Raw genomic sequence first — 15,881 nt, forward strand, 5'->3', positions numbered from 1 at the left:
AATACAATACCTCAAGAAAATGAACCTGGGGTTCCAAGGAAAGGGACGAAGACCGGAGAAGCAAAGCCAGATGTGAGCTTACATAAAAAGAAGAGCCCACCAGCTTTCAGTTAATGGGAGAGTGACAGTCCTTTGGAATCTATCCCTTTGATATACGAATGGTGCAACGAGCCTTCCTTGTTGTCGACCGCCTCAAGAGCAGTAAGGTGTGAAGCGACAGCACCAGCCCAGAATCAGAGGCAAAACCCCTTGGGAGGTCCATATTAAAGTATTGTGCACTGAGATTAACTCTGTGTAGCTCAGGAATGTCTTAGCTCCATGGAGAATACCCAAAGGGTGACTGGCCTTTGATGATAGCTTGGTGATAAGATTTGCCCTTGAAGGATTATGGCAGATAGAGAAGCCAGTGAGTTCCAGGGACTGCACCTTTCCAGTGACTCTCCAGAGAAGTGTATTGGAGAGTTTCATTACCAATCCTTCGAGAGAGACAATGTGAGAGCATATGACTTGCCCTCATCGAACATAATGCACCAAGTCACTGACCAGCAGCTAATCTTGTCTTGGTCTAAGGAAAGGGATTCAGAGGGAGGTAGCCTTTTGAAAATGTGATGTATTGTTCTGCACAGGGTGGAGTCATCAGCAAAATGGAAAAGTGCATTTTTAAGAGAATCAGACAGATCAATGATGTAGAACAAGAATAATGTAGGTCCTAAGACATTGCTTTGTAGAATCTTAGAATAAAGGGAAAGATCATGGGAAAGGATATCACAAAGGGTCATCCACTGTCTCTGCTCAAATAGAAAGTCAGACCACCATTCAATTATGGGACAAATATAATTTGGATCATTAAAGACCCATATAATTAAAAGCTGGAGAACTGAAATTGTATTTGGATTGGTTGCTCCCGGCTGCATCCAGGCGATTCCATATAATTAGTGGATACCAGAGATAATGTGCCGTGTGGCAGACGGTGCGTATCGCTCCCATTAAGGTACAGCATAGCTGGATGGGATACCTTAATGGCGGTTCACCACTGATGGTATGAAATCGCATTGTAACTGGTATATAACCGAAAGGTTTTCAGAGTCATAAGTGTATGCAGGACTCACTGCGTTGCCCTAATGAGCCCCAAAAGGGCGAAACCAGGTCGGTAACTGTGAGTTTAACATACACTTATGACAGTATCTGAACTAAGATCAAAATTATACTCTGTTGGATGGTTCTCCTGAGAGCTTGACAGGCAGAGCGTGCGTACATGGCAGTGACGTCATTACGTGCGCTCATTAAAAGCTGGAGAACTGAAATTATATTTGGATTGGTTGCTCCCGGCTGCCATCCAGGCGATTCCATATAATGAGTGGATACCAGAGATAATGTGCTGTGTGGCAGACGGTACTTATCGCTCCCATTAAGGTACAGCATAGCTGGATGGGATACCTTCATGGCGGTTCACCACTGATGGTATGAAGTCACATAATAACTGATATATATACATTTTTTTTTTTTTCTTAGGTTCCAGGACGACAAGATGAAAAAAAAAAATTATTTGCATCTATTGGTAAAAGGAAAGGGTTGGCGTCAGGAAGGGCATCCGGCCGTAAAACATTGCTTCAAAAAGGGGACCAAAAAACAACAACAACCACGGTCCCCGAAAAAGGCCAACCCCCGCTTTGCGGGGAAAAATGGCCTCTAAAGGTGTTTTTTTTTTGGTTTTTTTTGGTAAAAGGAAGAGCGTCCAGCCCGATATACTTCCTGTTAATTGTTAGATGAGTTAATCTTCAATGCACTTTCACACACTTACATACACATACATACACATACATACACTCACATCCGGGGTCTGCCTCGCAGGCACGTAAGACATCGGCCATTATAAAGCCCGCAGTGTTAGTGTGAGAAATCTCTGATGATATCCTGGAGACTCAATAGCTCAGTGGGGTGTCACTGCGTAAGTGATGATGTTCCTGGGTTTGAGTCCTGGGTTGAGTCAGAATTTTTTCACACTGGCCCCATGCAGGAATTTACTTCCTGTTTCTTAAATACATATATATATATATATATATATATATATATATATATATATATATATATAGTTGAGGATTTGGGAACTGTGTGTGTAATTTGCTGTAAAATACACCCTTTTGTGTGCTGTAAATATTCCTTGTAAATACCTCCAATTGTAAAGGTCAAAGGTCATCCTTAGTTAGGCCATCGCACACACGTAGCCAATCATAAGTTTCCCTCAGTAGTTATGTCCTTAGTAAATGTCAGTATAAGGCTCTGTGGTCCACTAATTCATTGCGTTGCATCGAATTCAAATAAGATAGATCCCCTTTCAATTGCCAGCCTTCATTGCCAACTGCATTCGCCCGCCATTACGCACGTGGTCAAGCCTCGGGGAAGAAGGTGGGAGGAGTCAGCCAAGTGCCAGGAACAAGGTGTGGCCCTGCCAGCGCCTCATCGAGGGGCGGGATCGGTGAGCCCTCGCGACCAATCGAGGCCGAGGCGAGCGGTAAAGTTAACCGTCACAATGTGCGCATATGGGGACGAGAGAATCCACACGAAACTGTAGAGCACGAGCGTGATTCCCCGAAAGTGAACGTGTTTGGTGCCGTTTCTCAAATAAAGGTTTATGGCCCTTTCTTTTTCGAGGGAAAAACAGTTACGGGGCAAACCTATCTCAAAATGCTGCAAAACTGGCTCTTTCCACAACTTAATGAAGATTCCGATGACATCATTTTTCAGCAAGACGGAGCACCGCCACATTGGCACCTGCAGGTTCGACGTTTTCTAAATGACACACTGCCTCAACGTTGGATAGGTCGCACGGGACCCCAAGACTTGGCGCTACACTCTTGGCCCCCAAGATCCCCAGACATTACACCCAGCGACTTTTTCTTGTGGGGATAAGTCAAAGACCGTGTTTTTGTGCCAGCATTAGCGACTAATCTGGATGACCTCAAAAACAGAATCACGGCAGCGGTGACTTCAGTGAAAGAAGACACTGAGATATATATGTATATTGTCGCGATCCCGCCGGGTAAATGTTCCCAGCACGGAATACGGACGTGAATGTCCGGGCTTCAAGTAATCCACGGAGTGGACAAAAGAGACGTAATCAACACAATTGTGTTTTAATCGGCCTTCTAGGGGTAAGGCACGATGCTTTATTGGCTCGATCACAAAAACCATGAAAGGTAACAAATGGAATAGGCTGCACAAGCCTGCAGGAACGGTCGGCCACAGACGCTCCAACAAGACGCAGGTAAGATCCTCGCGGCTCCAATCGACGAGCTCCGGGACTCGAAGGATACCAGGATGGAATACCACACAAGGCCGCCAGGAACGGTCGGCCAGGAGCTCCAACACGAAGCAGGCAATATAGGACTCACAGTTCCAATCTACGATCTCCGGGAATCACTCGTTCTCTTCCGGAATCACTCACTCGTACAATCCATAACTATAAACGATCAGCACAACTCGCTGTCGTGAGGCGTAACGAAAGTTCCCTCGCCTCGAGGCCTCGAACCTCCGAGCTGCGTCCGTATCATGAGATGGCGGCCGCGCTCTCTGACCCTCCACCAATCACGTCCCGACTCGCCTCCCAATCGCGTGAGGCTCCAAGGAGGTTACGTCAGTGGTGGGCGGGGCACTCATTTGGGTGAGAACAAAGGTGGTTTCACCGGGGGGGTTTCTCACAGTCCTCCCCCCCTAAGTAAAAACCCCGTCGAATAGACGGCGTTTTTAAAACCAGTATTTGTAGTAGGTGCAAATCACATGGCAAGATGATGGCGGGAATTGCTAACAGGCAATTAACGCAATTAACAATTACTAACACTTGTTAACAACAATAACGAAACAACGCAACAATACAACGCAACGCAATGGCGCAACACAATAACGCAACAATAACGCACTTATTAACGCAACAGGCAATTAACAGGCGTTAACAGGGTAAACAATGAACCAGTTTTGTTTTTTTTTTCACACACAATATTAAACACCATACACCCCATTAACATCTACCCCACAAGAGTTACACTTCACCCAAAGCACAATAGAGAAACAAGGGAGCCAAACTCAAGGTGGGGAAACATTTACAGGAGGGAAACGGACCGAGACCTAGAGCGGCGGGTTCTCCTCCGGTGTCGAGAACGACAGTCATATGCGTAATGACCCCTTTCACCGCACTGGTAACATCGATCTTTCGGGTCGAACGGCCTGCGGACCAAAGGGCGTCTGAAACGAGGCCGCCGCGACATGCCATTCGACATCTCGACGCACACCCGCGATCCGCAAATTAACCTTCCATCAAGGGCTCTGACCGAATCTTCAGCATCTCGTGGATCTTCAAACTCAACAACCGCGAATCCAGGTGGGTTCCGAGCAACCCATACGTTGCGGAGTGGTCCGTAATGCCCGAAGACCCTCCCTAGCTCGGCTCTCGCTGCTCCATTGCCCAGGTTTCCCACATATACCTTAGCATTAGCGTTCCTGCTGAATCGCGACATGGCGGGAGCGGTCCCTGAGGAGCACGGCACCTGAGGTTGGCTTGACGGGAGGCTCGGGTGGACTTCAGCTGACGCAACGTCACCGTCGGAAACTGGAGTCGAGGCGCTAGGCTCCTCGGGCCAGAGTGAAGATATGTCTGACTCCGCCACTCTCTCCGCCTGTTTACTCTGGGCTCTAGGGACCCCCCCACAGGTCAGAGTCAATGACTCCTCCCTGGCTATGGCATCATTGCCAATCAGCAAGGAGACCCCGGGTATAGGGTAGTAGGGTACTACCACACAGGTCACTGGACCCTTAAAAATGTCACTCCGGACCTCGAGGAGGGCAAGGGGGTACCGGCCAAGAACCCGGTCAATGCCCCGAAGGAGGGTATACTCGCCGGTATAACGCATCTGAGAGGCCGGAACTACCCCCACCCGGAGAACACACCGTGTCGCCCCAGTATCCCGAAGGTATTTGGTCTCAAACTTCAGCATCGAATCGGGGCCACCCACTAAGGCTGTCCCTGAATACTCCTGATGCAGTGGATGAATGGAATTAGCCCCGGTGGCAGTGACCTCGGTCACCGATGCCACCGTCGTGTGCGAGGGCCCGGCGGATGAGTTCCACTGATCTCCCTCCGACTTAACAGGAGGGTTGCCTCGGTAGGCCGGACTGGCGGGATTAGAGAAACAGCGGTTTTCACCGTGCCCCACGCGTTTGCAGAAATCGCACCAGGGCCCTGCCCTGGTCTGCGGCTCGCGAGCGCCCCCAGTGGAGGTCATCGGAGAACCCTTCCCCTCGATCCAGCCGCCGGGCAGACGGGGGGCGGTCTTGATCGCAGACTCCTCCGTCTTACGAAGCGACTGCGTGACTTGCAGCATTTTGCACGCCAAAACATGTTTATCAATAAGGTTGACGCAGTCTGCCAAGGAAACAGTGTCTTTGTCGACAAGAAACAATGCTAAGTCAGGCGGAAGCTGTTGATCGATACGGTAACGCACCAGGAGTTCCGCAACCGCTTGAGGTAACTCAACCTTGCTCCCCTTGAACCATCTCTGCAGCTGTTCCAACAAGGCCCGCGAATGTTCCTCATAGGTTTGACTGGACTCACGAGTCCAGCTGAAAAAATTTCTCCTATAAATACATGCGGACACCGCATAGGCATTCAAAATCTCGGCCTTCAATGCCCTGTATTTGTTTGCGTCCTCGGTTGCCATCCTCGCATATACCTCCCTCGCCTTCTCAGATAGATGGCTCACAAGATGGCCGACCCACAAGCTCTCATCAATGCCACCGGCGGCCAACAACTTCTCCGCCATCTCCAGATACGCTTCTGGCTTCGTGTCTCCCGTCCAGTCCGGCAAACGAACATGAACAGTTTCCGGGACTCTTGCAGCAGACCCCTCTGCCCGCAGTCGTTCAGTCAACATTCGCAACTCATGCTCTCTGACGCGTTCAGCTTCTGCTGCCGCATGCTCTCTCTCTGCTGCCGCACGCTCTCCCTCTGCTGCTGCCGCACGCTCTCTCTCTGCTGCCGCATGCTCTCTCTCTGCTGCCGCATGCTCTCTCTCTGCTGCGGTCTCTGCTCTGTCATTCTCCCTGTTATACATGTCAAGTTGTTGAACCGGAGTCAGCCCGGTCCAGAAGGGCGAACGCATGCATTTAGTCATGATGGGATCGCTTCCTAACATCTCGGGTTGAGTGACCGGGTCAAGGCTGCTTGCGTCGCTCACCTCGCCACCCACGTGACTGTCAACATGATCAGGTTGAACTCTCACTTCCCTGGTCGACATAGCTTGGCTACGAGTTATCATACGACCAGGCACAAAACACAACCTCCAACACAACGCTCAAACACAACGCTCTGTTGGGGAAATACGACACAACTACGCAATATCACCCGCACATCAAATTGCCAATGAGAAAAATACCACGTACAAATACTCACGTTTTTTTTTTTTTTTTTCGGTTGTTTGGAGGGATCCGAGGCTATTCGCTTATTCTTTGTCGGTTGTTTGGAGGGATCCGAGGCTATTCACTTCTCTGCCCAAGACAGCGTCCTACGGCGAGAAAGTTCCTCCCAGACGGCGTCCGCTGGTGAGAAGGCGATGAACAGATGCCAGAAGATGTCGTCCACTGCAGAATTCCCGTCTCAATCGAATGGCTCTTACTTGAATGATCCTAGGACGAGCAACCCATTTGTCGCGATCCCGCCGGGTAAATGTTCCCAGCACGGAATACGGACGTGAATGTCCGGGCTTCAAGTAATCCACGGAGTGGACAAAAGAGACGTAATCAACACAATTGTGTTTTAATCGGCCTTCTAGGGGTAAGGCACGATGCTTTATTGGCTCGATCACAAAAACCATGAAAGGTAACAAATGGAATAGGCTGCACAAGCCTGCAGGAACGGTCGGCCACAGACGCTCCAACAAGACGCAGGTAAGATCCTCGCGGCTCCAATCGACGAGCTCCGGGACTCGAAGGATACCAGGATGGAATACCACACAAGGCCGCCAGGAACGGTCGGCCAGGAGCTCCAACACGAAGCAGGCAATATAGGACTCACAGTTCCAATCTACGATCTCCGGGAATCACTCGTTCTCTTCCGGAATCACTCACTCGTACAATCCATAACTATAAACGATCAGCACAACTCGCTGTCGTGAGGCGTAACGAAAGTTCCCTCGCCTCGAGGCCTCGAACCTCCGAGCTGCGTCCGTATCATGAGATGGCGGCCGCGCTCTCTGACCCTCCACCAATCACGTCCCGACTCGCCTCCCAATCGCGTGAGGCTCCAAGGAGGTTACGTCAGTGGTGGGCGGGGCACTCATTTGGGTGAGAACAAAGGTGGTTTCACCGGGGGGGTTTCTCACAATATACATATATACATATATATATACATATATATATACATACACTACATGACCAAAAGTATGTGGACACACGAACATCACACATCTCATTCCAAATTCATGGGCATTAATATGGAGTTGGTCCCCCCCCCCCCCCCCACCGCCCCCCCCGTCCCCTTTGCTGCTATAACAGCCTCCACTCTTCTGGGAAGTCTTTCCACAAGATGTTGGAACATTGCTGTGGGGATTTGATTCCATTCAGCCACAAGAGCATCAGTGAGCTCGGGCAATGATGTTGGGCGATTAGGCCTGGCTCACTGTCGACATTCCAATTCATCCCAAAGGTGTTCGATGGGGTTGAGGTCAGCGCTTTGTGCAGGCCAGTCAAGTTCTTCCACACCGATCTCGACAAGCCATTTCTGTATGGACCTCACTTTGTGCACGGGGGCATTGTCATACTGAAACAGGAAAGGACCTTCCCCAAACTGTTGCCACAAGGGTGGAAGCACACAATCGTCTAAATGTCATTGAATGCTGTAGCATTAAGATTTCCCTTCACTGGAACTAAGTGGCTGAGCCCGAACCATGAAAAACAGCCCCAGACCATTATTCCTCCTCCACCAAACTTTACTGTTGGCACTATGCATTCATGCAATTTCACATATAAGCAGGCCGCCATGGCAGTATCTTTTCGTGACATCTTCGATTGAAAACGTGGTTGAGAATTGAATGGCAGCGGGGGAGGAAATGTTTTGTGGATTTTGTGGGCGGGGAAGGTGTTTGTGTTCACATCCACAGGTATGGATCAAGTTCTGGAGGAGCGGTGACTATGGCCCCCCTCTGCGGTCATTTCCCCTGGCAGCCAGTCGTGTATGGAAATTGGGAGCCCGTCGGTGGTGGGGGTCTGTTTGGGTGCCCTGCGGCATGGAGGCCCTTAGTGACCCATGAGGCTGTGTGGAAGCCTGAGGCGACAGACCCTGGTGTGGAGACCTCCCCGGCGGGACGACAGCGTAAGGAGCTGTTTGGCTGTCAGGGGGCCAAGGGTTAAAGGGGGGGGGGGGAGGGGGTGAAGAAGTCGTAAGTCGGGCGACTTGTTTTTGGACTGCGGGCACCACAGCCTGAAGCGCCCCCACCATCTTGCTTGTACGGTACCTCCCCGCTGCCTAGTAGAAACACACACACATGTGTAATGACATCTATGCCATGGTCCTGCAGGGGGGGTGAAATACGGTTTTGATGATTTCGTGCCTTGATGATTTTTGTGTTTTTGAAGAGTTTTGAAACGTGTATGAGTGTTTATGGGTTTGTGCGAATGAGTGGGGGCGAAATCCACCGAGCCATGTCACTCACCTGTAGCACCAGGACAGAACCCACGGAAATTTTGGGCGCATTGGGATGGCCCCGCAGGTAACGTTGGGTCTTGTGGCATCAACCGGGGGACAGTCTATAGGAAGGGGTTGTACAAATCTTTTTACTGAATTTTTTGACGGTTAAGTTTTGTGGTCAAGGTAGGTTTTTGTGTGCTTTGTTGTTTTTCTCTTCCTCCCCAGGAGTTAGGAACGAGGATTATAATGATTGTAAATATTTGAAATGTAAATTTTTGCTTAAGGGGGTAGAACGATAAGGAGAGTAGGTAAGTAGCTATGGCTCACTTCCCACAGCCCTCCTGATTTATTTCATCGGCTAATTAAGTGTGAGTCGGTAAGTGGTAAGGCTGGGATGGTAGCGCCTGAAATGAACCTTGCGGGGGCTACGGTTCCAGGGGGTCGGGGGGGGCTATGTTACGTTTGTAGGGGGTATGCAGTGATTACTTTAGTCCAGGTAGATTTGATTTAGACACTAGTTAAAATCGCCCATTAACTTCACTAATTAATAATAAAACCACCAGAAGCCAGGCATGAACAATACCGCTGGCGTACTAACAGGAAATGGTAGCAACTCGACACCTTTCATCCACAGATATTTCTCGTATTCCCTATATTTTTGTGAGTCCGATTTTGCATTTAGGTTAACAGAACAATTATGGGTAGTAACCATTTTGAAATTGCCACTCTCATCTAAATGCCGAATATTGTGTTAAAAAGACTATTTGAATTACAGATGTCATGCTTGTAACAGCAAGTTAAAAGTGTCTGGCGAGAAGAACCGAGTCGCTGAAAACACACACAGCGCATGCACAAAAGGCCTCGTTGGCATTCATACGTCATTTTGAAAGTCTCGTGTTTTACATGTCAATGATTCACAATGATTTGAAAGAATATTGCTTGGGGAATTTCAACATGCTACAACATATATGACCTCTTGATTGTGATAAGGATGAACATTTCTCACCTGGGATGGTGCTTTCAGGAATGCAAACAGCATAACTGGAACTGTGAAACTGTGGAGTGTGGTCATTCTTGTCCTGTTAACACACCACACCGTTCATTTTATATTTCTTTATGACATTTTGATTTACTTACATGTGGCAGTTCTTTCATATCTTCTTTCTATCCCAACGCTTGATATTGTCGTGTCCCCGGGGTTAAGACCCCAAGAGGACGAACTTTAACTCCAAGGCGCATTTCGAACCTGGCAGGATTATTTCTGGCATGCGCGGGAAGGTTCGAGGCCTTATCGGACCGGATTTGCCACAATCGGCAAATGTGCTGGGTGTTGTTTAGCCCTGGCGGCGTTATGAGCGAATGGAGTCATTTGTTATAGTTGTTGTTTGGGTTTTTTAATATTGTAACAAAGATGGAGGGAAGATAACAGGGGCAAATTACACACTGGGGAATTAATATTTAAGCCCTAGAATTACTTAACACAAAGCCACGCTCCTTATGGCGACATGCAAATGCTCTTACCCAGACAGACGGCCTACTTAGATACATCGAGATTCCTCTGTGCGACACTCGGAGCATTGTAATCAACACTATTCTATCTCGACTAAGGTATTTCATTGTTTACCCCCACAAACGTAACAATATTATCATTCTCCATCTATCTTTAATTCTGTTTTGGCTTGATACATTTGAATTTCCCAACCCTAGATTAGTTCCTTTATATGTACAATGATGATTCAAATTCCACCTGAAGTTATATGTAGACAGCAGTATGTATGCATGTATGTAGGACGTTTAAAATGTTCTAGGAGCAGGGTAATAGTTGGTTATCGAGAGCCGTTGCTTTGATTCATCATAAACTTACAATTGACTTCCAAAAGCCCGATTTTCTGGTCACAGTTGCTCTTTTTTGGTCCTCCATTGATCTGCTTCCAAAAAGCTGAGAAAGCTTGTGTGCTGCCGTCAATTTTATGTTCTCTATTTGTGTCGATTGTTTTTTATATTGAGTGCTCACTCCTGTGTATTTTTTTGTACTCATTCTATTTTTTACCTCTGCCACCAAAGGTAGATGGAGGTTATGTTTTCACCCCTGTCTGTCTGTCTATCTGTTTGTGAACAGGATATCTCAAAAAGTTGTGGACGGATTTGGACGAAATTTGGTGGAGAGTTGGGTATGTCACATGGATAAAATGATAAGATTTTGGTGAAGATCCGGATCCGAATCTGGAACCATAAATTTTTTAAGTGATTCTTCACCAATGACAGACAGGACAAAAAACGGTATATAGCACGATATCTCAAAAGTTGTGGACAGATTCGGACAGAATTTGGTGGAGATTTGGGTGTGTGACAAGGATGAAATGATTAGATTTCGGTGAAGATCCCAATATGGATCCAAATACGACATTTTTTAAATTCGTTAAGTGATTCTTCACCATTGAGTGACAGGACCATAAACGATATATGCTGTATGTCATAAAGTGACAGGACATAAGTCTACTCTGCTGTTGATCTGCTGTTGGTTCCCTTCAAGAGCACGCTGGGAGCAATACATTTTTCATGAAAGAGGCTATTAAGAAGGATCTTGTGTACTGACTATGTGCACATGCTCAATGATTCAACAATGAAAATATCCAAAAGGTTATACTAGGAGGGGACATGTGATTGTCCAAAATTGGACAATATGATTGAAAGTGAATTAAAGCATCATTTTGTAATATATTTGTACACACAAGCTTAGTGACAAACATACTCTTGCTTGAACCTTTTCTACGACAAAAAAAAAATCCTTCGATACAATTAGTCTTCATTCTGGCTTACTTCATAATTTAGAACTTTTCACTCCAATTGTTTTTTACTTGCAAAATCGAAGATTTTTCAAGTATACACAAAGAATTAAGTTAAGCACCCCCCCCGTTTTTTTACAACCTCGCACATTACAAGTTTGTTGTCGTCAAAACAGTGTAATATACCCATGATATTGCTATATTTTCTGGAGAAGTGATATTATGGTCACATAAAAACATAACAATCATGCCGTTTTCAATATTTTATTCTGAATAATTTAAGGTGAAATTTTTTGGGAATTTTAGGCATATTTTCACCTCAATTTAAGTATGGAGCTATAGGTCCATCACGGACAGTGTGGATGACGTTTATGTTTTCTAACGTACAGTCATTGTTCTGAGAAGACCTCTAGCGATCTGTGCGCCAATAACGTGTGTAGGACCCACGTGATCGGATCACTGACTCAACCAATCACTTTTTTTCACTTTGATCACTCAATTTCATCAATGGATAATTGCTAATGTCATACCAATCATTATTTGATCTCACATACCTTAGAATATATGCCAATGTATACATATACACAAAGAATATATATTAGGGGGTGCTTACCTTAATTCGTTGTGTAGGGGTGCTTAACTTAATTCTTTGTGTATATATTGGCCGGTTGCATTTGTGGTTCTGTCTGTCTGTCTGTTTGTCACCGGCCTACAGGTCACAATTCTAAACCGATCGTCACAAAACTTCACCAAGATGTATAGGTCGTCCCAATTGAGAAGCCTATTGTTTTTGGGGTCAAAAGGTCAACATAGGCCAAAGGTCACCAACTTTGCCAAATTTCTAAAATCCTCAATTTTCATCCAATTGACTTGAAACTTGAAGAGGACTTGCATATCTGGTCACCGAATTCAACCACCAAGTATTTTTGAGGTCAACATAGGCCAAAAGGTCAACGTAGGCCAAATTTCTAAAATCCTCAATTTTCATCCAATTGACTTGAAATTTGAAGAGGACTTGCATATCTGGTCACTGAATTCAACCACAAATTATATTTTAGGTAACAAAGGCCAAAATGTCAACATAGGCCGAATTTATAAAATCACCTATTTTCATTTGATTGACTTGAGATTCTAAGAGGATTTACATATATGGTCACTGAATTCAACCACCAACTATTTTTGAGGTCAACATAGGCCAAGTTTTTTAAATCCTCAATTTTCATCCGATTGACTTGAAAATTGAACAGCATTTGCACATTGAGTCACTAAATAGGGAAATTAACTATTTTTGAGGTCAAAATGTCAAAGGTCAACTCAAGGTCAACTTTCCAAAATCATCATTTTTCATCTGAAAAATCGTCACTTTTCTTCTTGTTGACCCGAGCTTTGATCAAGATTGTCAATTTTAATCTTGATGAAATGGACAATTTGCTGTATCAATGGAATTTTTTTCTTGGGGGTGGGGGGCGGATTTTGCAAGTATCGTGCTCCGCATGACCTCTTCTTGTTTTTATTCATTCGTCCGTAATATTGTTGGTGGAGTTTTTGTTCTTACCATTACAATAACTGTTGCATTAACAGTGCTCCAACGTCGTGGATTCCCGTGATCTTCTGCCACAATGGTGAGTTTCAAATGACCACCATTTATTCCTTCGGGTAAACTTTCACGGTCCAGAACACCATTAATTATTAGACTCGCATTGACCACAGTGAAGTTAGAGACAAGATCAAGATCTTCTCCTCTTGAGGTGAAACAACTTTGGATGTGGTAGGACACTTGGCTATTTGGAGTGTTTGGTTTATCAAGGTCAGTGGCCTGTGGCGAGAAGGAAAGATCAAATCATCAACCACAAACAAACACAACCTGATTTGAAAGGAGAGTTGCTGATCATACACAATGACAAATAACCCACAAAGAGATTCAGCAACCATGCATACGTGCACAAAGCACATGTTGTCTGTAATAAGTGGTTGAGATCGATTTGAGTATTCATTTTGGAAGATGATGTTTCAGGCATCAACCCTTAGTCGGAGAAAAAAGGGCTGATGCGATGTCAACTTCTCCTTGCGTCCTACAGCAGTTAGCATTATCATACCTCAATCAACGTTCTGTTTATTTAATCCATTCTTCGTCATTGTCATTCGTCGTTGTATGTGACTGGCACAATCGGTTGCAGGTCGCCTTCGTCATTGCATGTGACTTCGTCTTTCCTCTTCTCCAGCATTCGAATCTCTGATCATTGCTTTGAATTCCTTCCCTTCACTCAATGCTAGGCATGCTGCTGCTTATCTTTCAACAAGATATGTAGACCTTGAATCTTGTATCTGATGGCAGGGTTGTCTCTTTGGACGTATACGTATTAGGTATTCGACACAGTCTGGCATTCTGCTCTGCTTGCCAAGCTTCCTGCATGTGTCGTACAAGGTCGCCTTCGTTCCTGGCTTTCCGACTACATCCACTCCCAGTCTGCATGTGGCCCCTAAAGAAATCCTGTCATCTCCTATCCCATTAGAGACTGTTTGCCAAGGCAGTGTCTGTGGCCCAGTCCTGCTCCTTGTATACTTAAATGACCTCCCTGATGCCCTGGATAACCTTATTTGGTCTTTGCAGATGACACCAATTTAAGCCATAGCTTTTGCTTTTCCATCTATGCAAACCTGGAAATTATTGCACACTGGTTTGAAAAATGGAATGGCAATTAAATCAAGCAATTCTCCTACTTTTCTCTGCCTCTCCGGAAGGATCAATCTATGGAGTTTCTGTGTCTCACCATCAGTCATGATCTCTCCTTGGCAGACCATATGTCAAAGCTGGCATCTAAAGCCAGCTGTAAATTGAGCATCTTCTGTCGTGTAGGTCCTTCCTTGGTAAATCAGAAATTCTCATGATCTACAAGACCTTTTTCAGTTGCTCAAGCTAATACTTTTTCCTACTTTGGCCCAGTGCTGGATTAATCTCTTTATTGGATGCTGTGAAATCGAAATCTTTCAAGATCATTGACATTTCCCATGAAGTTGCTGAATAACAAGAACTGCTGCTCTCCCATTGCAGACTGTTTGGTTGCCGCTCTGTTTTACCACCTCTATTCTGGTCATATTCCTTCTTCTTTTTCTACCTTCAAACCCTATCTAGGTCTTCATGGATGCCAGTGTTCTTCCAGAAAACACCTCCTTGTTAAGTTCCCAAAATATAGACTTCCTGTTTACCTCCAATTATTTGTTCCTCTTTTCTCCCACTGTTGGATCCCTACTCCAGTGGTCATGCAATCCCACTCTTCTCTCGCCAAGACTTCTAGGTGCCTGTGCACTACCATTTCATGGCATCCTTCATATCTACCCATGATGTTTTGTACTCCCATTAACTCTCCCCTTTACAAGATCTCTTACTCATATTCCTCCCCATTCTCTTTCTTCTTTCCTTTCATCATTCATTCCATTGCTTGTTAGGTCCACTTGCAATCCCACTATCTGTACATTGCCGTTATTCCTTATATTATGTTATCTTTCTGCTATTCCATGAGCCAAGACTTCGTATATAAAAATAAATAAGCAAAAACAAAGAAATAATCGACACAAAATGTGATGAGACCGTGACATTAGATAGTGAAGAAAATATCACATTTCGACAAAATTAAACAAAAAACATCACAGGGTGGAGTTATCAACATTAAAATTTTCCCTTTAATGATTGTACCTTGAGAAAAAGCGGATTCTGGAGTGGTTCTTCTTCCGTGACAATGAGTGTTCCCAATGGTAGCCATTTAGGAGAATTATCATTGACATCCAAAATGTTAATCTCTAGAGCAGTACTCATTTTGATCCCTCCGCCATCGATCGCCATCACCGTTGCAAAGTAGGTCGGCTTCACCTCGTAATCCAACAATGCATTCTTGATACTGAGAATTCCTGTGATATTATTTAGCGAAAATGTCTCCAATCTGGAGATGCAAGACAAAGCAATAACTTACTTTTGTTAAGATCTGCAGTCATTTAAGATGATATATTATGATGGTGGCTCTTTTTCCTGTGTATAGTGTTGTGCTTAAAAAGACTGGTTGGATGTTAATCCCTCCCCAAGCGCACCTCTTTCCAAGTTTCCCTTCCTGAGAGTTTGTGGCTGTTTCCATCTTGTTCACCTCTTGTGTCCTCACCGAGCCCTCATTCTTCCCCACATCACTTATTTGTCCAAGTCTCCCTCTATTTTGTCCCTCGACCCTGCTGTTGGTAGGGAAACCCCACTCTTCTGTCTCTTTCTACTGTTCCCTTTGTTCTGTTACTTCTTGACTATTCTAGGTTCTAGTTCCTCCACCAGCCTCAACTTTGAATGCAAAAAGACGATTTCTAACATTCTTTGCAATTATTACAAGTAAATGCTCACTTTGTAGACATTGAAGTGAACAAACAACATTGGATACAAAACT

The 15,881-nt window shown here is 45.4% G+C and overlaps 1 protein-coding gene across 2 annotated transcripts in view; it reads right to left on the reverse strand.

The window, feature by feature from the left end:
- The window catches only part of LOC137437246 (cadherin-related family member 2), a 158,688-nt gene that overhangs the window by 77,671 nt on the left and 65,136 nt on the right, over positions 1-15,881 (reverse strand). For both annotated transcript variants that reach the window (XM_078766757.1, XM_078766756.1), the window contains exons 16-18: positions 15,155-15,398; positions 13,016-13,276; positions 9,681-9,753 (exon numbers count right to left, since the gene is read on the reverse strand). In XM_078766757.1, the coding sequence (XP_078622883.1) occupies positions 9,681-9,753; positions 13,016-13,276; positions 15,155-15,398 (578 nt within the window). The remainder of the gene's footprint in view (positions 1-9,680; positions 9,754-13,015; positions 13,277-15,154; positions 15,399-15,881) is intronic.

Source organism: Myxine glutinosa, chromosome 12 (genome assembly GCF_964187855.1).
Source record: "Myxine glutinosa chromosome 12, kmMyxGlut1.1, whole genome shotgun sequence".
Classification (NCBI taxonomy): domain Eukaryota; kingdom Metazoa; phylum Chordata; class Myxini; order Myxiniformes; family Myxinidae; genus Myxine; species Myxine glutinosa.